Genomic DNA, 27354 nt, shown 5'->3' with positions numbered 1-27354 from the left:
ATAGTATGTTTTGTATTTTTAAAATAAAAAACATAATTTTTGGTTTTATAAATTCAGTTGTTTCTCCAAACACTGCAGCCGCTGTAACCCCCTGTAATCCTTATTGAAATTTTCAGAGTTCTTCAAGTTATGAGAAACGGGATACTCACTACAGTTCTCGCCGGGGAAGTTCCTCTCCAGAGGACAGGTATGACCTATTCGTGTTCTTGTGTGTAATACATGTTTATCATCCTTTATCTAAAGCTGGCCTCACACGCTGTGCAATCAAGACCAATGTCCAAAGAGGACATAATCCATCCATTTGGGCCAAGCCATAAGATTGCTTTCTGTATGACTGGAACCTGGAAGATAGCCACACAGGACAGAGGCTGGTAGGGGATGTAGTCAGGAAGCCGGTGGTCGAAATGCCGACCGCCGGCTTCCCGACAGTGATATCCCTGCATGGGACTAATGATAGGCGTCTAAATACTGACGCCTATCATAAGCCCCACGCCGAAATCCGGATGTCCAGCATACCGAACGTAGGTAAGACGGGCGTCGGGAGTTGATAGCCGCATGGGGGTGCACAGTTAGGTTTAGGGACTCCTGGGGGGACCTAGGGTTAGGTGCCCCCTGGGAGGGTTAGGCTAGGGGAAGGGGGGGTTAGCGTCAAGCACGACCGAGGGGAGGTTAGGTTTAGGGTGCGGGGAGGGCGGATTAAGTTTAGGCACACCTGGGGAGAAGTTAGGGGTGGGGGTTAGGGGTCTTACTCACCTCAGTCGGGATCTTCATGTGCCAGCCTGTCAGTATTTCATCCGCCGGGCTTAGGTCCGGCGGTAATACATACCGATTCCACTGCTAGTGGTGGTATACATTCCATCTCCAACATCCCATCCAACATGCCTTATAATAATCCAAGTTATTTAAATCAGATTTATATGGCATCATGGTTGTTTGCAGTATAGCGGCTTTGTGTGGCCAGTTTTTAGAGATAATGTTGTTTCACTCATTAAAGTCCTATTCAATTAAGAATTCATTTACCAATTTGTTTTAATCTGGATCAGTGACCTACGCAGTATGGAGACCCTTCATCTTCTGTGATGACCCAACGTGCTGCTTATCCATTTGCTATGAACCAGTGACCTCAATTAAGCACTAGGGAGTAGTAGCAGCGATCCTACTGTAATATACGATGATGTGCACAGCTGAACATCTCGCTGAGTTTAACCACTTAATTGATGAATATTTAAAAACGTCTTTAACTATTTTAAAACTATATAAAAAAAACACCTAGGGGGTGTCTTTAGGTCCACTGTGGGCGCATGTATAGCAGACTCCTGTAACATTAACCCCCTCCACCGCTGCAATACATTTTTCGTCACCCTTATAGCCATAAATCTTCCTGTAGCAATTGACCATACCCAAAGTACTATTTATTCCGGGCACTATATTCTTGATTCCCCAGCAGTGTAAGTGGAAAGGCTTACTAATGCAAATAGTTGCAAATTATTTTGTCGTATAGTGACATGATGTAACATTTAAGTCAATCTTCAGAACCAAGTGTAAAGTAGATCTATTTACCCTGAACACCAACAAACCATTTAATTTACATTGGTGCCAACAAAGACCCATATACAATCTGTCCGCAATAGTTCTGCCAAGCACCAGTTTTTACTAAATATTCCCCAGTGCTTATTTGATGAATAGATACATTACTTCTGCTACTGTTCCATGAATTAGAGGATCGCAGTACTAAAGAACTTTGCCATGGCTTTCACTGTTTCTTCCCTCCTAGTAGCAGTGCGGGATGTTATTGGATATGTATTGGGTTTCATTGTATTTTTCTTAGATGTTGGACTAATTTTCTGGCCAGTGTTGTGATATTACTTTGTGTTTTGATGCACACATGCTAAGACGTGCTTTGGTTCGGCTTTTGTGGCATACAGCGGAGCACTTGCTGTGATCTACTGCTTCAGATAAAGATTAAGGACACTATAGGAGGCTACAATTTGGTTATTTAAGTTGTGGTCCATGATCAGTAAGTGCATCATTTGTACCTTTTTGTTGGCATTTGTGATGCCTCCCATTACCTGGCACACCTGGGCTGCGATCTTAATAATCATTGCTGCTTGGCATGGCTTAAAAATGTATATCTATATCTTCAGAATATTCCATTTATATGAGCTGTCCTGCCTGAATCTGTTAGATCAAGCTGCGATAAAGCAATTGGGGGACAATGTATAACTTCTGTCTTTTTGAGGAAAACGTATTCAGTAAATTTGGAGAGAAATTAGTGTTTAAGGGAAGCACCTCCTATAATAACACTGGGATGTTAGATGGGTACCTCTCATGAGGACAACAAAATGATGGGTTCAGGAAAACCATAAGCTGCCTCATAGAGTTAATACTTTAATTTTACCAATTTTTTTTTTTATCTACAAGATTTGTTATTACAGTACTGTAGTTTATCAGTGGGTGCTTGAAACATTGGCATTCTCTAGGACTCTGTAGTAGTGGTATATAAAAAACAAGTCTTCTGGGTATTGAAACCTTTAGCAGTTTTCAGAATGGTGATTATCATGTTTGCTAACCTGGTCATAGGCCACGGAAGCAGATGCAACAAGCTGAAGCAGGGTGCCGGCGTGGTCTGTCACGTCGGACTTCCTCTGGAACCAGAATTACCTTTGCCAGCAGCTCCCTGCTATTTGTATGTGTGGCTCTTATTTATTTTCAGGGAATAGTAAAGGGGCACATGGAACGGACAGCAGCAGAGTTTCCCCAGAATGGCAGTGTTATACATTCTCCTAATTGCTTTCTCTCACCTTGAACATCTTGTGGAGAGCACCTAGGACATTATCAGAAGCCTGAACTAATACTCTGTAAATTGGTTTCTAGCCAGCACCCCACCTGATGTTTGTCTAAGCATGATTGGGCAACCTGCTGCTCTCCAGGTGTGTCCCAGCATGCTCTGCCATGACCGTTGTTAGGGCTTGCTTGAGCATGTGATAGTATAACACCTCTATAGCCACAGCTTCTCCAGGCCTCGTCTAGCACATGCCTAAAGCTCCCTAGCTAATTAGGGCAAGTATATGATGACCTCAATATAAGGATGTCCTTGGCAGTGAAACAAATGTGTTTTTAATGTGGTCTTCCAACCACTGCAGGTATCGGGAAAAAGAAAGATCGCTGTCTCCACGCGATAGAGACCACTATGATCGCAGTAGAGGCTACAGTGACCGTGACCGGTACGATGACTGGCCAAGGAACGAACGCTCTGACCGATCAGAGGATATGAGGCAAGTGAATGCTAGGGTGGGGTAGGTAAATTGCTGCAGGTCATATATGGGTGTATATATTGTTATTCTTTTGTTAGAGCAGACCTGATGAACTAAGCTCTGGCAGCTACCTAGGGCCATCTTTTTATTGGCACACCCCAGCCATCACAACAAAGTAAGATGGGCTCATGACCATTTTTGTTTTTACTCTGTTTTTATTAAATGAAAAAACTTAGAAGATAAAATGACCGCAATATAATCAGGCAAACAAAGCTTAAACCCCTAACATGTCAAAGATACCCATGTAACAATAAAGGTGGACTATTTAATATCGTAGAAAGCCACCATAACCAGAAATTGTGATGGAGGGTACCCCTTCTCTGCGAGCAAGACCATGAGGCACTCCTACTCAACAGTAGGAGGTAACACCAAGAAGTTAGCACACTGACCACCTTTAATCAGAAGCTTCTTAGAGTACAGTATATGTAGAGCAAATTTCATACTACACCAGCAGTATCAAATGTAACGTTGCTTTTGGTATACATGAGTCTCTCTTGGGTCATAGTAGCATTGACGGGAGCAACTCATGCAGGTTCCAGGCGCCATCCAACCTCTAGTAATGGTTACCCTTGCCAATGCGGTTAGGTGAAATGGCCCATGCCCTTTTAATCACTGTTTCCCCCTAATACTGAAAGTGTGCTAAACAGTATTTTGATGTTTTATTGTACAATCTTCCAAATCTTGGTGTTAAGAATGTTTTGGGTTTCAGTGATCAACTATTAAATGATTGATTATGTTTTAATAAAACGTTCCCAATGCCCAGTCTCATGTTCTAGTACTGCAGTTTCCAGATGTTGTTTTGTTTGTGAACAGTGTAACTCTTGCATATACACCATTACTGTACATTTTGACTTCTCTTTACATATGCTAGAAGGTTAGATTTGAGATCATGACGGTTTTATTTTTTACATTTATGTTGATTCTATATGATATAGTATTTAACTAGCAAAGTTGAATCTCGTCCCAGGGAGAGAGACCGAGACAGATCGAGAAGAGATCCGGACAGAGACTCAGACAGAAGGAGAAACAAAAGACCGTCTCCGGAGACCAGGAGGGGTGAAGGTTCTCCAGGGACCAGGAGGGGTGAAGGTTCTCCAGGGACCAGGAGGGGTGAAGGTTCTCCGGGGACCAAGAGGGGTGAAGAGCGAACAGAAGAAAAAGCCACGGATCAGCCGCCGGTAAAGAAAAAGAAAGATGAACTGGATCCCATCCTTACCCGCACCGGTGGTGCTTATATCCCTCCTGCTAAGCTGCGTATGATGCAGGAACAGATCACTGATAAAAGCAGGTGAGTGACACTTCCACAACACAGGGAGTAGGGGGGTTATGTCCTGTTTTTGAAAAATTTTGGATGCCACCACTTTTTATATATATAAATATTAATTTTAGTCATACTTTTATTTTAATTTCTCCTACTGGATGTCTTACACATATTATAATTGGTTAATATTTGGCTGTTCACTGTATAAATATATATATTCAACAAAGAGGAAAAGACCTGCAGGGAAGGAATCTGTCATAGAGCTGATGTGTGGGTAGGAAATGGGAAGTAGCGCGATAGTTACGTATGATTATGTATATAGAGAGTGGCGTTCACAGTATTATTCCTCTAATGCATTGAATGAAACCTACCTCTGCATGAGGTGCGGGTGTTTTAATTGTAGGTCCTGCTGTTTTCACATGAAAATATAATAACTTGTCAAAAACATTTCACACCGATCATTGTCTGTTAACTCACAGTTCATATAAAAGAAAAGAAAGTAAATGGCTGGCACTATGTTCTACCGCTTCAGTGTTATTTGTGCCAGAGGTGGGTGGAAGAGAGAAATGAACAACTATTATATGCATGTTTCCTGCTGTCAGGAGTAACTATTAGTAATTTGGGGGTCTTTGATGAAATTACCAATGTACTATTAATATTAGAAAGAAATGGTAACCTACACTAACAATGATTTATCCAACAGATCCTGTAAAAACATTTAATATATCCATATACTATTATTAGTGACACCTGCCTAACGAATAGTGATCACCGCTGTTACATATTCAGCTCGTCTTGCAGCTCCATGTGGCTGTTAGTTCCTTAACATTATGTGCTTTATGTAATAGGATAATATACGGTCACATATAGCGCACTACACAGTCATGGAGGATGGTCTGGACTTTGTGTTCATCTTTGAAAACGCGGCTGTGCATTGTGGCAAATGCAAATATCTATTTGATGTTCTCATCCCTGCCCATGTAAAATGACATGCCATGAGGCCTAATCCTACTTGGATCTTCCTTACTAGGAAATGTTAGTCTGGTGACGTTTGCAGAGTTATGGTGCATACACACGATCAGATTTTTCCTTCAGATATGAACGATAACGATTTAAAAATCGTTCAGTCGTTCATATCTGAAGGAAAATCGTTCATATCTGACATGCCTGAACGATGGACGATCAACGATGCGCGTTCCCGATGGTCAGATAACGATTTCTGACATCTGATGTGTTTGCAGTCAGACTTGGACGATTCCATTCATTTTAATGCAGTCAAAAATCGTTCAATCGTTCAAATCGTTCAAATCGTTCAAAACTTTGGTAAAATCGTTCAAATCGTTCAATCGTTCAGTCGTTCATCTGACAAATCTGACAAGTCTGACAAATCTGACCGTGTGTATGCACCATTATGGTGCATACACACGATCAGATTTTTTCTTCAGATATGGACGATAACGATTTAAAAATCATTCAGTCGTTCATATCTGATGAAAAATCGTTCATATCTGACATGCCTGAACGATGGACGATCAACGATGCGCGTTCCCGTTTGTCAGATAACGATATCTGACATCTGATGGGTTTGCAGTCAGACTTGGACGATTCCATTCATTTTAATGCAGTCAAAAATCGTTCAATCGTTCAAATCGTTCAAATCGTTCAAAACTTTGGTCAAATCGTCCAAATCGTTCAAATCGTTTAATCGTTCAGTCGTTCATCTGACAAATCTGACCGTGTGTACGCTCCATTACTTGTAACTGTATAACATTGGGGGGGGGGGGGTCATTATTTAGATGACAATTACGTACTCGTTTGTCTGCTGTCAATTTGATGTGTTGTATTGTACAGTTGGTTACATCATGTTTGTCATATATAGGGCATGCAATTTAGTTTTTCTCTGCATTTACTCTTTTTCTGTTTAACAGCTTAGCATACCAAAGAATGAGCTGGGAAGCATTAAAAAAGTCAATTAACGGTCTAATTAACAAAGTGAACGTATCGAATATTGGAAATATCATCCAGGAGATTCTTCAAGAAAATATTATTCGTGGACGGTAAGCGATAACCATATAGACGTTCATTATTTTCACATTGGTTTCTGTAGGCTAGAAAAAAAAAATAACCAATCCTATTTTTAGTTCAATAGTTTATCTGATCATATTTAATGAACAGTTGTATTTTATTTTCTACTCCTTTTGATGTCCTGTAGATATACACAGTATATACCTTAAGGTCTTCTGCAAGCACAAGTATTTCTTAGCTTAGGGGAGCATCTGTTTTATCATACTTGTTGGTCGGGCACTATTAACGTGTCAAGCACTTAGCTTAGAAGCTTCATAAAAGATTTTGGCCTAAGGGACACTGGTTGGACAGCCATGCTCTAGAAAATACCGTAACGCATATATATTATATTACATTAAATATATTTGTAAATTGGGAACATCTTTATACAGCTAGAGATAAAATGTATAACTGGCTAATGTAATGGTTGTTAACCACTCACATTTTTATTTTTAAAGCGGCCAGCTGTCCAGGTCTATTCTCCAAGCACAGAGTGCGTCTCCGATTTTCACCCACGTCTACGCGGCAGTGGTAGCCATCATCAACTCCAAGTTCCCTCAGGTTGGAGAACTCATTCTAAAGAGGCTTATTCTAAATTTTCGGAAAGGATATAGAAGAAATGATAAGGTATTGTAATTCCTATGTTGGGCTTGCTTTGTTCCATGGGCGTTGCATGGTTTACCATAAAGACGTTGGGATGTTCTATTTTGCCTTATGTATTGCAGATGTGTAACGTTGTTGTACATTGATGTGTTTTATTTTTCTTGCATTTCACCATACATCCAACGCATTGCAAATGCCAGTGTGTGCATCCCATACAAAGATGTTCACTTCTGTCTTGATGTCCTACTAACTGCAGAAATAATCTTGGTTCCTCGTTTCTTTCAGCAACTTTGTTTGACATCTTCAAAGTTTGTCGGTCATCTCATTAATCAGAATGTGGTAAGTTAAACTTTGCATCTTGTTCCAGCATATGGGACATACTTGAGATAAACGTTCTGCTTTTAGAAATCTGGTGCACAGGAAACTTAAATGTGCTTTAACCCAAAGTAACCGAACAAGTTTAATTTAATTTTCAAACACTTATCGTTTTCGTGGATGTTTTCCAGTGTGTATGATTTGATTGACTTAGAAAGCTTTTGGGAATGTTGTAAATCTGCTATGTGCACAGATAATAATCTGTTTACGGGCTAGTTTTAGAAATCGTATAATACATGGTTACTGAACAGGTGGTCAATGTTTGCGTGATATCACAGACTGTTTTTGTTTTACTATTTGTATGTTCTTGGCATGAGATGCTTGGTGTCATTAACGCAGTGTGTTCAAGTGTTAACTTAAGCTTGTTACTTGTTTTCCTGCATCTAAACCAAATACATTTTAATGAGTGGGAACTAGTTCCTATGGGGTTTCCACATCATCCGATCTGGGAGACAGTGCTAAGCTGACACTGGGTTAGGTTGGCAGCGCCTCAGGAGTAGGCACTAGAGCGTTAATCTGATCCCTGGAGCCTCAGTACAGCCTGTGGAGTGAGGCACCATGTTTCCGGCTCCTTAGTTAGCTCTACTTTTATTCTATTTGTTTTGTCTTTTTGGCCATCAGCCTCTGCTTCTGTTTACAGGGCTCAGGCAGTCAGAGCAGGTCCCAGTAGACGGAGGTAGGAAACCCCGCTGTGCCCCAGCTTTCATATGTGGCTAATGTCTGTCAACTCTGTGCACAGATAACAACCAGTTCTCTCATGGAAGGCTCCGGGATCTGGCGTGTAAGAATCAGATTTGGATTCTTACCAGGAGGAGGGAGAACTTCCAGATCCCGATTGGGATGATCAGACTAGTTAGGAGGAGTATTTCCCAGCTAGTCTGGGAGTTCAGGATTTGATGGCTGTTGTCAGGTAGACCTTAAATATTCAGGAGGCAGATGGTTCCGAGGCATGTATCTCATATTCTCAGTTTTAAGCATAAAAAGAAACGGGTGGTCCCTTTTCTGCCATTTTTATAATTTTGCGGATACATTAACAGAAGCCTGGTTAATGCCTGACAAATGGTTTCCGGTTCCAAGGCGGTTTAAGCCGGTTTATCCGTCCTTAGATGAGGACACCACCAGGTGGGGGGTGCCTCCCCAAGTCGATTTTCCAAAGCTACGCCTATCGTCAGATTTTCCAATGCTACAATTCTACCTACTATGCACGCTGTGTCCTTAAAGGATCAGTCTGAATGAAAAAATTAAGCATTGCTCAACTATATTTTTGTTTCACAGGAGCTTCTTTCTAGGCTAAACAAGGCTCTGGAATCTTGAACTAAAGGGGCATATTCACTACATGATTAATTAACGCTTGAACGATCACAACATTATATTGTGCAGTGGATATTGTGCCCACACTAAACGATATGTCCCTCATCCCCGAACCTGCACAACCTGATGATATCGTCGGGTTGGACAGTAGGTTCAGGCGATGACGGATGGCGACAATGACCAGCGGGAGCGCGCATCGTTATCGTTCATTTATAACGTGTAGTGGATATGCGCCTTAAGCAGTTAACCTCAGACGTGTAATCTAATTCTGGTTCCGCCAAGCTACTAGCCTTGGTAGACCACATTCGAGAGGCCTCAGTATATATGGGCGATGTGGCTTTGGATGTAGCTTCACTGTTGTCAAGGACTTCAGCTCTGGCAGTCTCGGTTAGATGATTGCTCTGGCTTTAATCTGAGCAGGAGGATCCAGAATCCAAGCACACTTTGAAAGCTGTTCAGTTTGAGGGGGTCACACTGTTTGGTATAGAACTCACTAAAATAATTTCTCAAGCAAATGGGGGAAAGAAGCCTGTATTTGCCATTCTTACCTTCAAAATCTAAGTCTTTCTCCTTTTTGCATGGCAGAGCATGGTAGATTTAATGCATTTAGAGGTCAGTCTACCTCTTTTCGTCGTAGCTCCTTTCGAGGGAGAGGTTTCACCACCACTTGACGTCCAGGTGGAAAGCCTACTGACAAGCAGGCCACCTGACTATTTAGGGCAACCCTCCTGGAGTAGGGGCTCATTTATTCCAGTTTTGGGTTGTCTGGACCCTGTCGGGCCGGATCGTTGGGTACTGGGCATTCTGGATTGGTTACATTCTGGATCTGGTGGGTACCAGTCCAAGTTGTTTCTTTGCTATTCTTGTACCTCAAGACCCCGATACGTTAAGATGCCATCAGGATGGCAGTGCTTTCGCTGTTAGGGCCGGGAGTTATTGTTCCTGTTCCTGTACATCAAAGGGGCCAAGGCTGCTTCTCTCACTTCTTCCTGGTGAAGAAACTAAATGGATCGTTCCGGCCTACTCTAAACTTAAAACAGCTCAATCTTCACTTGGATGTAGTTCACTTCAAGATGAATTCCCTACATTTTGTCGTTGGCTCCATGTTAGAAGGGTAATTTTTGTTGTCCCTGGATGTCAAAGATGCCTATCTACATGTTCCAATTTGGTAGGGTTATCAACAGTTACTTTGTGCCACAATGGGAGAAATTGCGTTTAGGTTCCGAGCTCTTCCGTTCGGTTTATCCATGGCTCCTAGAGTGCTTACATTGATCGTAGCCTTACTCAGGAAAAAGGGTGTTACCATCATACCCTATTTGGACGATCTCCTGATAAAGGCAAGTTCGGCTGAAGCACTTTCTAAGTCGTCACTCAGTGCACACGGGGGAGTGGGAATTCTATCAGGAAATTTTTCAGGCCACAGCAGACCATTGGGGAATGCCTGATATAGACATAATGGCTTCTCGTCTCAACAAGAAGTTGCCAATCTACAGCGAACGATCCAGGGACCCTTGGGCAACTTTGCTGGGCGCTCTGTTCCTTGGTCTTTCAGACTGGCATATCGTTTTTCTATGGTGGCCGGAGTACTTCAGAAGGTTCATCGAGATAGTCTTCTGGTCATTCTCATTGTCCCGGATTGGCCACGACAAGCATGGTACTTGTCTCTGCAGGGTCTTCTGTCTGAAGATCCGTGGTGTCTCCCCCTCTAGTTCGACAAGGGCTGTGTCTTAACCCCATTTTGTCTCTGCTAACGTTGATGATGTGGCACTTGAGACCAAGATCTTGAGACCACGGCGTTTTTCGAGACCAGTGGTTTTTACTATGCTTCAGGCCAGGAAGCCAATTACGTCCAAGATCTATCACTGGGTCTGGCACCTGTACATTTTCTGGTGTGAACGTTGTCACCTTTCGGCCAATGTCTTCCATCTCTCTCGTCTTTTGACTTTTTTTTGCAAGAGGGAATGTCAAAAAGTCTTTGCCTGTCTTCTTTAAAGGGGCAGGTATCCGCCCTTTCTTTGATGAGGATAAGAAATATATATAAAATTATGTTGGCAATCCCCATAGGTAGACAACATCATTATTTGAATGTTAAAGTTCCAACCACCCCACTCCAAAAGTCAAATCATAACCTGAATAAAGGTACAATTAGGCCTGTCTGCTTGTGACACCCACCAGAGATTCTCATTTGGACATTTTCTATTGTCCTGTAATTATGTGGAATTATTGTACTTTGCTAAAGGCACAACCAGCTCTTCAAAATATACCGACAACCTTATGAGATTTGAATTCTGAACTTTGAAGATACACACTGGGTTCTGTAAACTGTTATCTTACGAAGAAATCTAAATATTAGTTTTGAAATTAGATACTCGACATTGCAAGACGAATTGTCCTAAATATCTATTCAGCATTGTTGTTTTATAGATCTCGCATCCATGCTACTGTACCTATTATTTCTATTCCCGCAAGCACACAGACCTGTCCTCTGAGGTGCGAGATTGCCTGATAATATACACTGTATAGGCTGATTTCCTTATTGCACAGCCATAATAAAGTTAGAGCAATATTGTTTTCCTGTATATTATTACGTCACACACCAGGGACATCTATGTCTTAGTTTTTAGTTGGTTTCTCTAGAAATCTTCAAATAACTCATTCAGTTGGACTGAGGAGTTTTTTTTTTTTTTTCAGCCTTATTTTCTATGTATATATTATATGTTTTATAATGTTTCCTTTTACCAGGAATAACTTATTTTGCCATTTACCTAAGTAAATTTAACTACTTTTTGTCCAAGTTGTACCTTCACTTGGTATTATATAGGTATTTGTATTATAAGCCTGTATAAGTTGCTCATTGTTAAAAACTTGCAATTGTTAAAGGAAAAAAAAACCACACAAGCTTTACACTTCTGCACGTGTGACTATGCCTACTAATCTGCCAGTCTGTGCCCGTTTCTTGAGTACATTGGCTGAGAATTGTTAAATGTATCTCCTGTCCTTTTGAAACTCAGCTACAGCATTATAGAAGGCGTTGTAAAAACTCTTTTTGTCAGAGTGTGATCGGAGATACCTTCTGCTCAGAACTTTCTCAGAATGAGGCAAAACGTCTGCTTTGTTCGAGAAATCTGACGTTTTGCCTCATTCTGAGATCCGAACTTGGTGGGAAAATCCGAGCCAAAACCGAACCGCTCATCTCTAGTAAAAAGTTGGAGTACTATAGAAAATTAAAAACATTTAAAAAATATATATATTTGTGGTTCAGTCAAATGCTGTCTTAAATGGGGATAATTGAGTGTTTTCTATACATTTGTGTATATGTGGAGAATTTAAAATCCTGAAATGGTCTAGTACAGGCCTGGCTGACCTGTGGCTCTCCAGTTGTTGTGAAACTACAGCAGCACAGCAATTGTTTTGCTATTAGGGAGTGCTAAAACTGTGGCAGAGCATGCTGGGACTTGTAGTTTATTAACAGCTGGAGAGCCACAGTTTGGCCCGGCCTGGTAGTCGCTTTTCTAGGTTCTCAGGGGATTCTTTATTCTTGGCCTTTCAGTTTCTTATATTTGGCCTCTGTCCCTAGAAGATTGACGACCTTGTTTAGTGAATGTTGTGACATGTTCTTGTAGAGTAGAAATACGGCATCTGTATATTTATGGTTATTGGAGTATTTTAAAGAATCATGGCCTCAGCTTGGTTTGTTTTCCTCGTTACATCAGGCCCATGAGGTGCTCGCACTTGAAATGCTGACGCTGCTACTAGAACGACCTACAGATGACAGTGTTGAAGTGTCTATTGGGTTTGTAAAGGAAAGCGGCCTTAAGCTCACCCAAGTAACACCCAGAGGTATAAACGGTAAGTGATCGCTGTATACGGTCTTGGCTGTTTGAAGGTACATTACCCTCCTCATTAATGGTAATGCTTGGAGAGAGGAGAACTTTAACTGGTATTTAAGTAGATAACAAGCACCAACCATGAGAATGAATTGAATACATAATTGTTAAAACATGTTTATTATGGATGGGACTTTCACAACCCCCTTCCCCAATGTTTAGTATATTTGTGGTTGTGTCTCATCTGGAGCCCTTCCATGCTTTCCTAACGTAGTAACCCGCTTATTCTGGGAACCTCTGGAGGACAAATGCTTAATCTGTGACTATAGATTTACTAGAGCGTTGGGAGGGAGCCAACGGGCTGTTCATAAGAGGCTGCTTCTGATTGGCTGCCCAAAGCACTTGTTTAGTTAGCGACTGGTAGCCCACATGTCCACATCACACACATTGTTCAGATACGTTACGGTTTTTGTGGGTTATAGGTTTATGTTGCATGACTCTGCTTTGTTCAGTTATTTTCTGATTGTGTAAAAAAGAAAACACTCAAGAGCATTTTTAACAAAACACTTCACGTCAATCTCAAAACATCTGTTTCATTTGCTATTAAAGTGCTTATATAATATTCATATCCCCTGTAGCTATATTTGAACGCCTGCGTAACATCCTACATGAGTCGGAGATAGACAAGCGTGTCCAGTACATGATTGAAGTCATGTTTGCCGTGAGGAAGGATGGCTTCAAAGATCACCCAGTTATCCCCGATGGGCTAGACCTGGTAGAGGAAGAAGACCAGTTCACGCACATGCTTCCTTTGGAAGACGATTATAATCCAGAAGACGTACTTAGTAAGTCTCTCTTATCGTCCCATTAATGAAAACCTGTGACCGTTTGAAACTGGCGGCTCGGTGATTAAACTGCTCGTATAAGTATCTGCTTGCGACATAAATCAAAATCATTCAATTGTAAACGGATCTGTCATTTTCAAGCTATGTACATTTCTCCACCATTAGCTTTTTTTCTATATCCTTCTCTAATGCTGTGATGTGCTCTTTTTATTTTTAAAGTGGAATGTTCTTTAAATGTAGTCTTAAATCTCTGTGTGCCGTGATCCTTCAATCTAATTTTAGCCCTAATGTGTATCCTCTGTGTTCTGCAAAGAGAGATTATATGGTACCTGGGCACTTTCCTTATGTGTTTATTTGTTATGCCTGTTTAGCCGTGCTTTACGTCTCTTCTGCTGTCTCTCTCCAGTGCACTAGTGTAAATGACTTATTTGACGCACCTTTGAAGAGCAAAGATGATATCTCCGCAATATGGTGATCTCTCCTTTTTAATAGTGTTAAGTGCATATTCAGATTATTTTATAATTTGCCGCTGTTAAGGTCTTACTAGCAATAATTAATGCCAACTCCTCCCTAGTAGGGGGCAATTATGAAAACAGGAGCACTAGAAACTGTAAATTATTCCAATAATTGTCCGTCTATTACACTTCTCACACCCAAGGTTTAACCTTTCATAAGACGCATGCAGTAAGCACCACAATGATGTCCTATCCAGCTTTTCCTACGGTGTAACAAAATTTCTCTGCATAGCCAGCTTTTTAATATGTGCCGCAAGCTCCAGGTTTACCAGCAATTTTAATTTGCAGTCTGGCTTTTAAAGTGGTCTGTCACCATGTTTAGATATAGATAATGCAGCTGTAAGTATAGATCTCTGTGGGTGGACGTTTTTATTCTTCCCCTTTGAAATAGGGCTTGCACTAAAGCCTGATCATTTCAGTGAGGGCGCAATGGACTCCGGGAGTCAGGAGGCCACGGTGCCTGCAAAGGTGACTGTAGTTGCTTTAGAGCAGGATTGATCCTCCGAATCTAGTAGCAATGGAAGCTAAAAGGACTGCCGTGGTTTCTTGGTCATGTTGTTCAGCACTGTGCTGCCTAGCAGTGGATTGTGTTATTGTGTCATTGATCATACTCAAGGCGTTTTAAAACTCGTTGCGTAAGATAAAACTTGTTGATAAATGGGCCCCAAACGATGATTGATACAGTATATAACACTTAATTTCAACTTATTTTAAGAATGTTCCCATTGTAGCTATAAATTCGTGTGACCGACAGGTATCAGCACAAATAAAATAATTGCCACCTATTTAGAAATACCTAAAATCGCCTAATTGAGGTTAAATTTATCGCTGATGGCGAGTAATGTTGTGTTCGGTAAGACTAGACCTACAGCCGGCAAATCGGACGATATATCATCCACATCGGGCAGCATGACCCCCGCTGTCGCTCCCAGCATCGGCTAGTGTGTACGCACTTGCCGATGCTGGGACTCGCCGCACAAGACATGGCGCTGGGTACACATTGTTTAGTGTGTACCCAGCATAAGCGAGCTAGTGTTTTTGTGTTTTTTTTTTTTCAATGTAAAGCTCTGCAAACTTAATATTTGAATGTCTTTCTTATGTTTCTCTAGAGTCGTGTGTATTTCCAGTATAATTGTCCTTACTGTTTTCCCACATCAGATCACCTCATAAGAGTATATAGATTTAGGGCTATATTTACTAAAGTGCGGGTTTAAAGAAGTGGAGGTGTTGCCCATAGCAACCAATTGCTTATAGTCTTTTAGAAGGTGCTAGATAAATGATAAGTACAATCTGATAAATGATAAGTAGAATCTAATTGGTTGCTGTGGGCATCACCTCCACTTCTATAAATCTGCACTTTATTAAATATACCCCTTAGAATTAGTTTGGGATGATGGGTATTACCACATTTATGTAACCTTTTCATTATTTTGTTTCACTTGAGCTACATTGTCTGTAACTATTTGAAGAAAGGGCAGTTAGTTTTAAGAAAAAAACAAAACTGTTACTCTTTGCTATAAAACAAAGTGTTGCTATATCGCCAGAATCACATAGGAACCAGCAAAGTGGAGCGTATGACATTTGGGCCCAGGTTCCAGTCTTGATTACAAAGACCTACTTTATCCCTTAAGGCTCATACTCAATTAGGCTCTCTAGCTACCCAGGGAGCCTCTCTAGCTACCCAGGGAGCCTCTCTAGCTACCCAGGGAGCCTCTCTAGCTACCCAGGGAGCCTCTCTAGCTACCCAGGGAGCCTCTCTAGCTACCCAGGGAGCCTCTCTAGCTCATGAGCTGCACTCTGGTCACCATTCTGTAAATAAAACATACACTGAGCTATTATAGAGAACATTGGTATAGTAATTAAAGTGATGTTTGCCTACTTAACTGATCTCGCCACGGGCAAACCGCACATCTATACAATCCGTGGTAGGACATGTAGGTAACTCTTATAGGTCACCAAACAGGGGTGATCCCTATAGATTGCAAGCAGGACCCTCTTACCTCTTTGTCTGTCTGTTATGTCTTGTTATGTTAATGTTTTGTTTATATTTGTAAAGCACAATTGAATATGCTGCGCTTTATAAGTAAATGCTGATAATAATAATAATAATGTACTACAAGGTGTTTGACTAAAGTATTTACTGTATTGTAATATCTCACAAGCAGGGCCCTCCCTACCTATTGTTTTTGTCTGCCTTGTTTGTTACAATGATCCGTTTCCCCCACTGTCCAGCACTGCAGAGCATAGTAACAACTTTTAAAATCAAATCTGATGATCTAAACCTTGGTTGTATTATCATAGTGTGGGTATCTTCTACATCTACAATTCTGAAAAAAAAAATTTAAATAGTTATTTTATGACTGTTATAATCCTCAAAACCTTTTCTTCCAGATGTGTTCAAAATGGATCCCAATTTTCTTGAAAATGAAGAGAAATACAAAGTAATTAAAAAAGGTACGTAAAATAATATAAAAAAAAAGGCTAAAATTCAGTTTTGTAAAGGAAATGTAATTTATATGGGGAAATGCATTCTAATATAACACGATTGTTGTCTACTTGCCATTCATGAGATATGTGCAAAACCCATTATGTTGTATTTTTTCTCCAAGCCGTTGGAAGTCACAATACTAATATCTGTACATTACAAATTCATACTGTATATTTAATAAACCTCCAGCGTGATTTAGTTGTCATTGCTGCAGTATGTGTAATCACTCTCTGTCTGAAAGCAGCCTTGCCGTCAAATCCCAAGAGAGAATTTATGTATTATGATTTGTCAGCAGGGGAAAAAACACTTCACCTTTAGTAAAGATTGAAATCTGGTGCGTTTAAAGCCTCTTTGCTAATGTACCGAGTTTACTAACTCGCCATTTATGCTTCTGTCATCAGTGCAAATTTGAAATACAATTCAGTATTTAGGGAGGAGGGGGAATTCAATTAGACCCGATATATTTTTTCAATTAGACCCGATATTTGTTAAAATGGGATTTTAACGCTTGAATTGCCTTCGGGCAATTCAATTAGATCCCGTCTTATTCGCCCGATATATTTTCGGGCGAACACACATAGGATTCGTGCCTGCCCGATAACCGATAGTTATCGGGCATTTTTATTTCGGAGCCTGCTGAGCTCCTGAAAAGAAATTCCTGATGAGCAGCGGCCCCGAGAGGGGAGGGGGGATTGCCCGAGTATTTTTAGAGGGGCCCAGATTCAATGCCGCCGATCGCCCTTCGCGCACACACTGCTGTGTGCTGGGCTGCAATGGGACCAGGGAGACTGCTGCGACTGAGCAGTAGCGATCTTCTCTACCTGTGCTGGGCTATGGGGAAGCGATCACCTTGATTGCACCCCCCCTACTCAGCTCGCAACACGCTGGTGGGGTTTTTTTCCCCTAAGGGCGCGTGGCCTCACCTCACGCAGTTAGGCAACACCCCTCGATAAGTGTGGTCTTTAGGGCTAATTGAATTAGCCCAGGAGATCAATCAGCTGGCAATAAATTATCACACTAAATTTAATTTCCCCCCTTAATTGGAACTGAGGAGTTCATGAGGATTAGGGACTATGAAAGTTTCTACATATTGTACAGAGTCACCAATTTTAATTCTGTAACTGTGTGTGTGCTTTTAGAAATTCTGGATGAAGGGGACAGTGGTTCAGAAGGAGAAGATGGGGCGAGTGGAGATGACAGCGGCGAGGATGATGATGAAGACGAAGAGGCTGGAGAAGAAGCTGGAGAGGAAGGTTGGTGTAAAGTGTATGGTCAGGTCTCTGCTTCTAGATTTTATTTAAAACACGCACCTATGGTCCCTAACTACTGTATTTGATCACTGTATAGAACACATCTGTGTGTGCTCCCTACTTTTGTACAAGGGAGCGTATGCTGCCTTATGGTGCTGACGATCTTTCTAAATCGGCAAAGAAGAGTTTGCAGCTAGGCGCATAAACAGCAGCTCTCTATATATGGTAAATGGGTGACAGGGGTTTGAGTATTGTAATATATTATGTTTATTTTACCAAAGTTATACTATAAAAATTTTTTTATATTTTAGTGACTTAACTGAGCGCAGTGGGAATAGTAAAACAATAGGTATTACACAATATAAAATCACAATAAAAAGGTACAATTTATACCATGGTGGTAAAACCGTTAGTATCAATGGTAAATTTGACGCTATAAAGAGTATACTGTTTGCACTCCATACATTTGATTACTGTTTAGTGTGGACCACCATCATGAAATGTCCGCTTTGTGGGCCTGAGTCAGCGTCATACACAATTGCAATTACGCACGCAGATCGGTCAATTGTTAAACACTGCACATGCGTAAGCACTGCACGTGCGTTGCGATCGCCTCTAATTCAATCGCTTAATGTGTACCCTGGCTGCTCATAGTATGGGTCACTCACAGCATTTCTCTGCTAACCACTGTAAAGCACTCTTTTGATTCTTTTCAGACTGGCTTTGGCTGTAGTTTGAAAGAACTGTGTCCTCTTTGTGTGCCTTCTACCTTCAGCTTAAATGTGCCATTATTATATTTCAATAATTGAACTACTCACTCACCATTGCAAAAATCCACAGGGAGACCTTGGGGCATAGGTGGTGGATGATGACACCGAGCACCACGCAGTTAAAGCTTTAGCTCCCAGGATGCATCTATCCATCCCCCTATGCCCCGCCCCCGACCAAGGGGCACCTCAGTTTCGTTGGTGCCTGGCCGGAGTCGGGTCACCATTATGCTTAGGCAGCCCAAATAGCTTTTATTTTATGATTTTATTTATTTTTTTGTACTATGAGCTGTGTGCTCATAGTGCAAAGAAAAAAAATAATAAAATCATAAACTAAAAGCTATTGGGGCTGCTTAAGCAGCCCACTGCAGCAGACTGTCCACAGGACGTCTGCGCTGCTACTCCGACACCCCTCCGAGCACTGCAACGCCAGTTTCGGCTGGGGATTTGGGCGGGCATCCCGGGGTCCTCGCTAGCTGGCCCCACGGAAGGACCCAGACTGCAACCCAGACATCAAGGGGACAGGCAAGGCGGATTTGGCATTCATACCTCCGGTCTCAGGGGACAGACAGGAGGCGCAGAGTTTGAACACAGGCTCCGTCCAATGTTATCCACTAGACCACCAGGGTACATACAGAGCGAGAATCCAGCATCCCGGTGGTTAAACAATCAGCATGGGGAGGTCAGCTTTCCCCATTAAAGCGGCCCCTTCCCTCAGCTCAGCGCTCGCTTCCCTGAGCTGCTCTTCTCTGACGAGCCTGTACAAGAGCCCCCCTGGGCTTCTTTCTCTCAAGTGCTGGCTACTATTGCGGACCGCTTAGTGGTTCCGGCTGTAGTCCCTCTATGGGGTTACCACAGCAGGCTTGCCATAACAGGATCAGGCGATACTGGTACTTCCTGTGCCCCACCATGGGTAGATGTTTTCTCTAACTCAGTGCAGAGTCTGGTGGCTACCTCTACTGCCTTTCATGTTGCAAGGTGAGAAGCCCCTACCCAGTAAGCCTTTTAAGTGTCCTGTTATCTTCACAGTCCACGCAACTCTCAGAATCTGAAGTATCATCTGAGGAGGCAGAAGATGCTGATCTCTCTAACACTGACTCCCCTCTGGAGGAGGATGAGAGTTGGTCAAAAATTAATATTCATGCCTTGGTGCGGGCTGTCAGAACCATCTTCCTAATAGAAGATGACGAGCCAGCCCCTAAATCCAAGCACCTTCTGTTTAAACGACAGAAAGTGGCTTCAGCAGAATTCCCTTTATCGGATCAACTAACTGAACACATGGCTGCAGCCTGGCAGACGCCTGGTAAGAGGTTTCAGTCACAAAAACATCTGACCTTCTGTTACCCATTCCCTGTGGCACATTGTTCAAAATGGGAACCCACTCTGCGGTGGACTCCCATGTTACGCGTTTAATTAAAAGTGCTACGTTACCTATCCCTTCAGTTACCTCTTTGAAGGATCCTACGGAGAGGTGGAATCTTGCCTGAAATCTATATACTCTTTCAGGGCTATTGCACGTCCGACCATGGCTATTGCATGGGTGGCCAAAGCTATACAGAGCTGGGCTGACGCACTTGAAGACTCTTTTCCCTCAGAGGCTTCTAGGGATCAGATGTCTTTTTGTTGCTCACGTTCGAGGTGCAGCTTCCTATATTGGAGAAGGGACATTGGATGCCAGTCTCCTAACCTCCAGAGTCTCGGCCGTGGCAGTGTCTGCCATCCGTACCCTGTGGCTACGTTCATGGATGGCAGATGCAGATTCCAAGAAATACCTAGAAGGGTTGCCCTACAATGGGGAGATCTTGTTTGGCCCAGACCTTGACAAGATTGTAACCACATTGGCAGCATCAAAAACTGAATTTCTGCCTTCAGCAACTACTACCACAAGGCCTCGACTACATCCTTTAAGTCCTTTCGTCCTTAAGGAATGCCTAATTGTCAGTCCTTTCCTAGGCAGTCGGCTTCCACTAGGGCCACCAAACCAAGGACCAAGCACACCTGGAACACCAGACTGCCTGCTTCAAAACCCGATGATAAACCTTCAGCCTGACGGGACGGACCTCCCTCTGGGGGACCCCAGAGTGGGAGGCCGACTTCTTCAGTTCGCCCAGTGCTGGTGTCAAACCACCACGGATGCTTGGGTAAGAGAAGTGGTCTCTCATGGGTATGCCCTCTATAATTTCTTTGATTGCCACCCCACCAGTTTTTCTACGTGTTCCTTTCTTCAGACCCGAACAAGGCCTTACAAATCCAGAAAGCCATACAGTCCTTGCTGCAAGCAGGGGGTAATTGTGCCAGTTCCATTCTCTCAGCGAGGGACTGGTTGTTGTTCTACTCTCTTTCTGGTTCAGAAGCCAAATAGGTCTCATCAGCCTATCCTCAACCTCAAATCCCTGAACAAATTCCTCAGGGTAAATTTTAGAATATAGATGGCAAATCCCTTAGCGCACCACACCTAATAAGCAGCTGGTAGTTACTATCTAGGGTATCCCTTTTACCCAAACAATATGAAATGTATACAGAAAGGTGAAGTCATCTCAGCGCTAACTGTGTAATTTAAAAGATGTAAAAAAAATTGTATGTATTAAAACAAATTTAATGTCTTCATAAAAATACAGTTACAAGCATGTATATAACGTGCATAAATTACTTACAGATTTAGTAAGCATAAAAACAAATACATATGTAATTAGCTCAAACAAGGAGCAATAAAAAGCACACAAATAGTTCCTACCATAAGGTAGCTGTGAGTGTCACTCCAGCTCTTAAAAAGCAGGGGCTCTGGATAAGACCCTGTTTTTGGACACTCACAGGCAATGTCCTTAAGAGGATAAATAACTGCACCTCCAAACCGCCGACATATTTCGAGCTTGACTACTTTTTATCAAGGCTGTTGTCAACAACCATGTTAAAGGGCAGTCAAGCTCGAAATACGTCGGATGGTTAATCAACTAGAAAAAGTCCTCCCTGAATCCCTCGCAGAGAATAATTCATCTGGGAGCCCTGCTGGATTCATACGATCAGAGAATCTTTCTGATATCAGACAAGATCTCCACACTTCAACTACCAGATGTCTCCACAGTCGCCGAGGGTCGATTCACTCAGCAATTCAGGTTCTGGAATCCATGGTGTCCACCTGCGACATGGTGGAATATGCTCAATTCCATCGCAGGCCTTTGCAAAGGCTGATCCTCTCCAGGTGGAACGAGTTACCCCATCGGATCAAAGCTCAGGCGATGGTGCTCTCTCCGGAGGTGTGTCTGTCTCTATCTTGGTCATCTCATTTAACCAAGGGTCGCCCCTTTTGGATCCCGGACTGGGTAATCCTAACAACGAACGCCAGTCTCCGGGGCTGGGGCGCAGTGACCGGTCCACACTCCTTTCAGGGCCGTTGGACATCAGTCGAATCAACCCTGCCATTCAACATATCGGAACTTCGAGCTGTCTACAGGGTCCTCAAACTGGCCCTGCACATACTTCACGGAAAACCTGTACAGATTCATTCCGACAATGCCACAACAGTGGCTTACATCAATCACCATGGAAGCAGGCACTCGAAGTCAGGCAGCAATGACAGAATTGTCACGCATTCTGACATGGGCTGAGGGTTACCTCCCGGCCATCTCAGCAGTGTTCATTTCGGGAGTTCTCAATTGGGAAGCAGACTTCCTCAGCCGTCACGAATTGCATCCAGGGGAATGGTCTCTTCACCAAGAGTTGTTTCAACTCCTAGCGAACAGATGGGACCTCCCAGAGGTGGACCTCCATGGCCTCCCGACACAATCACAAACTGCCAGTGTACGGGTCCAGAACAAGAGATGCCGAGGCAACCTTTTGTAGACGCATTATCAGTGAAGTGGACTTTCCAGTTTGCATACCTATTCCCTCCAGTCTCCCTTCTTCCTCAAGTTCTTCGGAAGCTCAAACAAGACAGAGACACTGTCCAGCTGGTGGCTCCAGCTTGGCCCAGACGTCATTGGTACTCAGATCTTCGGAGTCTCTCCATCGACACTCCGGTTCAGCTGCCTCAACGCTCTTGAGACATCCCTCCTGAGGTCCAAAGGATTCTCTAGCTCTGTAGTCAAAACTATGCTCAGAGTGCGCAAGCCAGCCTCTGCACGGATCTACCACAAAGTGTGGCATACATATTTCCAATGGTGTCGTACCAGAAGCTACAACCCCCAGGTGTTTAGGATTTCCAGAGTCCTGACCTTCCTTCAAGCTGAATTGAACCTTGGACTCCGCCTGGCCACACTAAAAGTGCATTTCTCTGCTCTGTCCATTTGGTTCCAGTGTAGACTTGCTCCACTACCGGATATCCACATCTTCCTCCAGGGTGTCCTCCGAATTCAACCTCCCTTTGTCCCTCCCGTGGCTCCTTGGGATTTGTCAGTAGTTCTTCGTGCCCTCCAGGGTCCTCCATTTGAACCCCTGGATTCTGTGGAACTCAAGTGCTTAACAGCGAAGACTCTCTTTATTTTCTGGCTATAGCGTCCGCCAGAAGGGTGTTAGATTTAGGGGCGCTCTCCTGTCGCTCCCCATTTCTAATATTCCACCAGGACAGGGCGGTGCTTCGGCCTCGCCCTGGTTTCCTTCCTAAAGTGGTTACTAGTTTCAACATTTAATGAGGCAATTGTAGTCCCGGCCTTACAATCGCCAGTCATGCAGTCTATGCAGGCCTTTCCTCCCTGCCATCCCGGTGATTGACAGTTGATGTCACCGGAAGGCATGGCTTAAGGCCGGCGGCCATGATAGACGGAGGCTAAAAATGGGGCGTGGCTTTAGCCCGGAGCTGCTAGCTAGCACACAGGCTGGCTTTTAGGGGCTGCATGAACTGCAGCACCTAGGAACCAGATAGGGCTGCCGTAATAGCAGGGGAGTGGCTTCCCATGGGAAGCACTCACTCTACTATTGCCGTCCCAGGGGGAGATAATACCGCCCCATGGGACTTGCCTAGCTGTGATCAGGAGGGAGTGCTTCCCAATGAGAGGTTATTACCACTGCCGGGCAGTCCCATGCAGGTGGTGGATTTTATTGGGTGGGCTGCAGTCCCACAGTCTCTAGGTAAAATCTGCTACTGATTACAAGTTAGTTACTGTGCTCGGCACTGAGGGTTTTTCTTGTTTCTTAGACAGTAACTTAGTTGTTTGTGTAACTGTTTATGTGCAAAAGCAATGACTAAATTCCCTCCATTAACTTTAATGCATTTATTACATATCGTCTTTGTGGAAAGTTTAAAACTGACACATTAAAAAGTAAACATTAGGCGATTAGTATTACATATTTATGGCAGATCTGTGACTACATACAGGCAATTGATCTGCTAAAGATTGATAGAGTGAGTGGTTGGCAGCCACAAATGGGTGTTGGGTTAGTGGCATGATTAGTGTTCGTCTGATAGAAGTTGGCACAGAGATTATTTGAAGATAAATTAAGACAGGAGCTGAAGCAATATGTAATAAAGATGAGCTCATTGCACAGAACCGTCTGCCTCAGTGTTGTCAGTGTGCTTTTTCCATCCACAGTCATGGGCTCATCGCAGCTGTTTATTGAGGTTCATCCTGTTTAGCAGATGTCCCAAACTGACCTCGTTTTTCAGTGCTAAAAAAAAAAAGGGGACTTTGTAGTTGCTGTGTACACCTGATGCATACCACAAAACATGAAAGGTAAATGTACACCTTTAAAATGGTGGCTTTAGTTGCTTTAGAATTCAGCAGTACTCGGGGCTGAGCCGGAGTTCAGTAAAATGCAGAACATGTTCGTTTGGAACCGGCGACCTCATTGTAGCACAACATACCCTTGTGCCTCAGTCATGTCACTGGTTCCTGCATGATAGGCTGAATTGTCATGAACATGGTCAACCTGTGTAATGTCCCCTGACAATAGTTTCCCTTCTGAAGCATATTTGTCTACTGTTTTGTTTGCATATAGGCTTTAACCAGTAGAGAGGAAGCGGGACTGGGCACAGAGTGGACGAGGTCCAATAAGGGGTGCAGACTGAGGTGGCCCGGCATACTGTGTGTGTGTGTATATATATACAGTAGATATATTTTATATATACAGCTTGTCTGAGATTAAATACATTTATGCTTTAATGTTGTCTGCATGAATGATCTGAAAACAATAAACAGCCTAGCCCCCTTTTCAGTGCACTACCTCTTTTCTTCAACCATGTCTATCAAGGGGGTAGCTAGTCTTCAAATAACTTAAAGTCATATAAAGTCTCAAAGTCCTGCCTGCTTCTTGCAGGTATAGCCACTAGCCTTCTGGCCTGGCTGCCTCAGCCCCACCTGGGATACATCCTCAGGGCATCAGATAGGTGTGGCCACAATCCTATTTAAACTTGTGTGGGAGGATCCCTCTGTCCCAGCACCGATTTAGTGGCTCACCAACACCACCGAGCCTCATTCTACCCCAATATATATTATTTGTAGTACTCCTACAGTCTAGACCAGCTTGGTTAACATGTAGCTCTCCAGTTTTCATAGAACTAGAATTCCCACCACACCTTGTAGTTCCTCCATAATCTGAGCTACAGGTCACCTGCATCAGATCTAGGTAGTTGAGGTAAATTTGGTGTCAATGCAGCATTGAGTGTGTTAAAATAAGCAGTAAGGAATGGCGATGCTGGGAGTATATTCAGTTACTGCTCACTTATGGTCCGTGGGTCACACAATTCTACTTTAACACTGTTATATGTTTGTTTTTTTTATGCCAAATTCCTGCAACTGTTATGTTTCAGTCTGAAGCCGTGTTGCTACTATACGCACACAGTACTGAATTGCAGGCTTCTCCTTGTAAAGTGACACTTGAATGCAGTGGCTTTGAATAAACTGTTCTGAAAACCTTTGCAGTACAGTGATCTAGCTCGGAATTGGCCATAGCCATACAAAGCGAAAGATGATTGAATAAATGTTCAGAATTTTACTTTGTAAATCCTTTTTTTTATTCTGGTTTAATACAGTTTTGGGTCTACTTTCAGTCATTTCTTTGTTCCACTGCGGATGCTCAGTAACACACAGTTCTGTCACTTCACATCTTCTCCTCTACCTGCCTTTTTTCAGGAATTGGACAAGTATAATGCTGCCTACACTGGCACTAAACTACCGAGCTGCTATACCTGGGACCAGGGTTTGTCCTAAAATGAAACCCAGGACTGGATCACTGACAGCCGATGACCTCTATCGCTCAAGTTGTCGGATCTGCTTCCTACCACACTAACAGAAGAGCCCCACCGGCTAGGGCTGATGCTTCTCTTCTTTTGCTCATGCATGTATTGCAGAACATTTGTTTTGTACCATGTATCAAGAGTCCTCTACTTTTTGGGGCAACCTACCAGCAAATTCTAGCCAAAAAGCTCATGATGTTCTCCAGTTCACGTTACCTCATACCGAAGTCTTATTGGCTGCCTGAGTAAGGGCCTGATTCTGAGTCTAAAGCTTTGTACACTCTATACGAGATATTGTACGATATATCAGCCCGATGCGGATCGGAACAATTTATTGTACACATGGTATAATGTTGCACGTCCGATTAGCCGTTCTGCCCGTCAGATGGGGCGATGCAATGAACGCCATGGCGCTGTTACATGCAGCGTGTAACAACTCACCACGCCGTCACACACAGGATCTTACAACGTGTACAGTGCGCGCGATGTAAGCTGGTATCGCACTGCCACTGGTTTGCACGATGTGTACCCAGCTTAAGGCATATGTGGCCGCTTTTCTATGCCATCAGAAAAGCCTGCTTACTACAAGTTGAGTCTCCCATATCCAAAATGCTTGGGACCAGGGATATTTTGGATGTCGGAATATTCCGTATTTTGGAATAATTGCATACCATATTGAAATGTCTTAGGAATAAGGCCCAAATCTAAACACAGAATGCATTTATGAATCATATACACCTTATACACACAGCCTGAAGGTAATTTAATACAATATCTTCAATAATTTTGTGGCTCAAACAAAGTTTGTGTACATACATGAAATTCATTCATGTTTCATATACACCTTATACACACAGCCTATAGGTTATTTTATACTTTATTTTTAATAATTGTGTGCCTTAATAAAGTTTGTTTACATTGAACCATCAAAAATCAAAAGTTTCACTATCTGTCATGCAAAAAATATTCCGTATTTCGGAATATTTGGATATGGGAGACTCAACCTGTACCTTTTATGCTAATGCAGTGTATCCACCCATCTATGCGAGTGTCCGTCCGTCTTCATGTGGAAGGCCAGGCCACCCACTTTTTTACATCATCAATATTTGGGACTTACATCCACCCGATGCTGGGTGGAAAAGATCCGTCTGAAACAGGCCGTCCCATCTGCGTCCGCGTACCACTTACAAGCACTTACCTACATACCCATAACCTCCCACAAGACCGATCCTTTCCGTGAGATTAAGTGATAGTTGCCCAGTTGCCATCCAAAAACGCCTCTTCAGCGGAAAATGTGGTTCCTTAACAGATGGATTTATCCATCTGCACTTTCAAGCTCCATCCATTTCAGTATGCGAAGTCTGGAAATACCATAAAAGAGGAGGCGCTATACTTAAATGTATAATGATCTATGCTGTCACTATCTCTCACTCCTTCACCTTTACTGCTGCTACCACTGAGGAGCTGAACCTCCGTATAAACAATGATAATAGGAGAACTAGTGTTGGTGTGGAGCGCTGCTATAGGTTTAAGAAAATGCAATCAACATTCAATAAATAACCTATT

At 42.8% G+C, this 27354-nt stretch overlaps 1 protein-coding gene across 1 annotated transcript in view; it reads left to right on the top strand.

Annotated features, from left to right (window-relative positions):
• The window catches only part of CWC22 (CWC22 spliceosome associated protein), a 92062-nt gene that overhangs the window by 10256 nt on the left and 54452 nt on the right, over window positions 1-27354 (top strand). The window contains exons 2-11 of the mRNA XM_088476353.1: window positions 117-187; window positions 3144-3275; window positions 4282-4602; window positions 6504-6632; window positions 7098-7266; window positions 7528-7581; window positions 12642-12777; window positions 13394-13600; window positions 16507-16569; window positions 17743-17856. Of these exons, the coding sequence (XP_088332479.1) occupies window positions 117-187; window positions 3144-3275; window positions 4282-4602; window positions 6504-6632; window positions 7098-7266; window positions 7528-7581; window positions 12642-12777; window positions 13394-13600; window positions 16507-16569; window positions 17743-17856 (1396 nt within the window). The remainder of the gene's footprint in view (window positions 1-116; window positions 188-3143; window positions 3276-4281; window positions 4603-6503; window positions 6633-7097; window positions 7267-7527; window positions 7582-12641; window positions 12778-13393; window positions 13601-16506; window positions 16570-17742; window positions 17857-27354) is intronic.

Source organism: Taudactylus pleione, unplaced genomic scaffold (genome assembly GCF_031769625.1).
Source record: "Taudactylus pleione unplaced genomic scaffold, aTauple2 ptg000188l, whole genome shotgun sequence".
In the NCBI taxonomy this organism is placed as follows: domain Eukaryota; kingdom Metazoa; phylum Chordata; class Amphibia; order Anura; family Myobatrachidae; genus Taudactylus; species Taudactylus pleione.
Note: the sequence above shows the minus strand (reverse complement) of the source record. Positions and strands in the feature narration are given on the sequence as shown.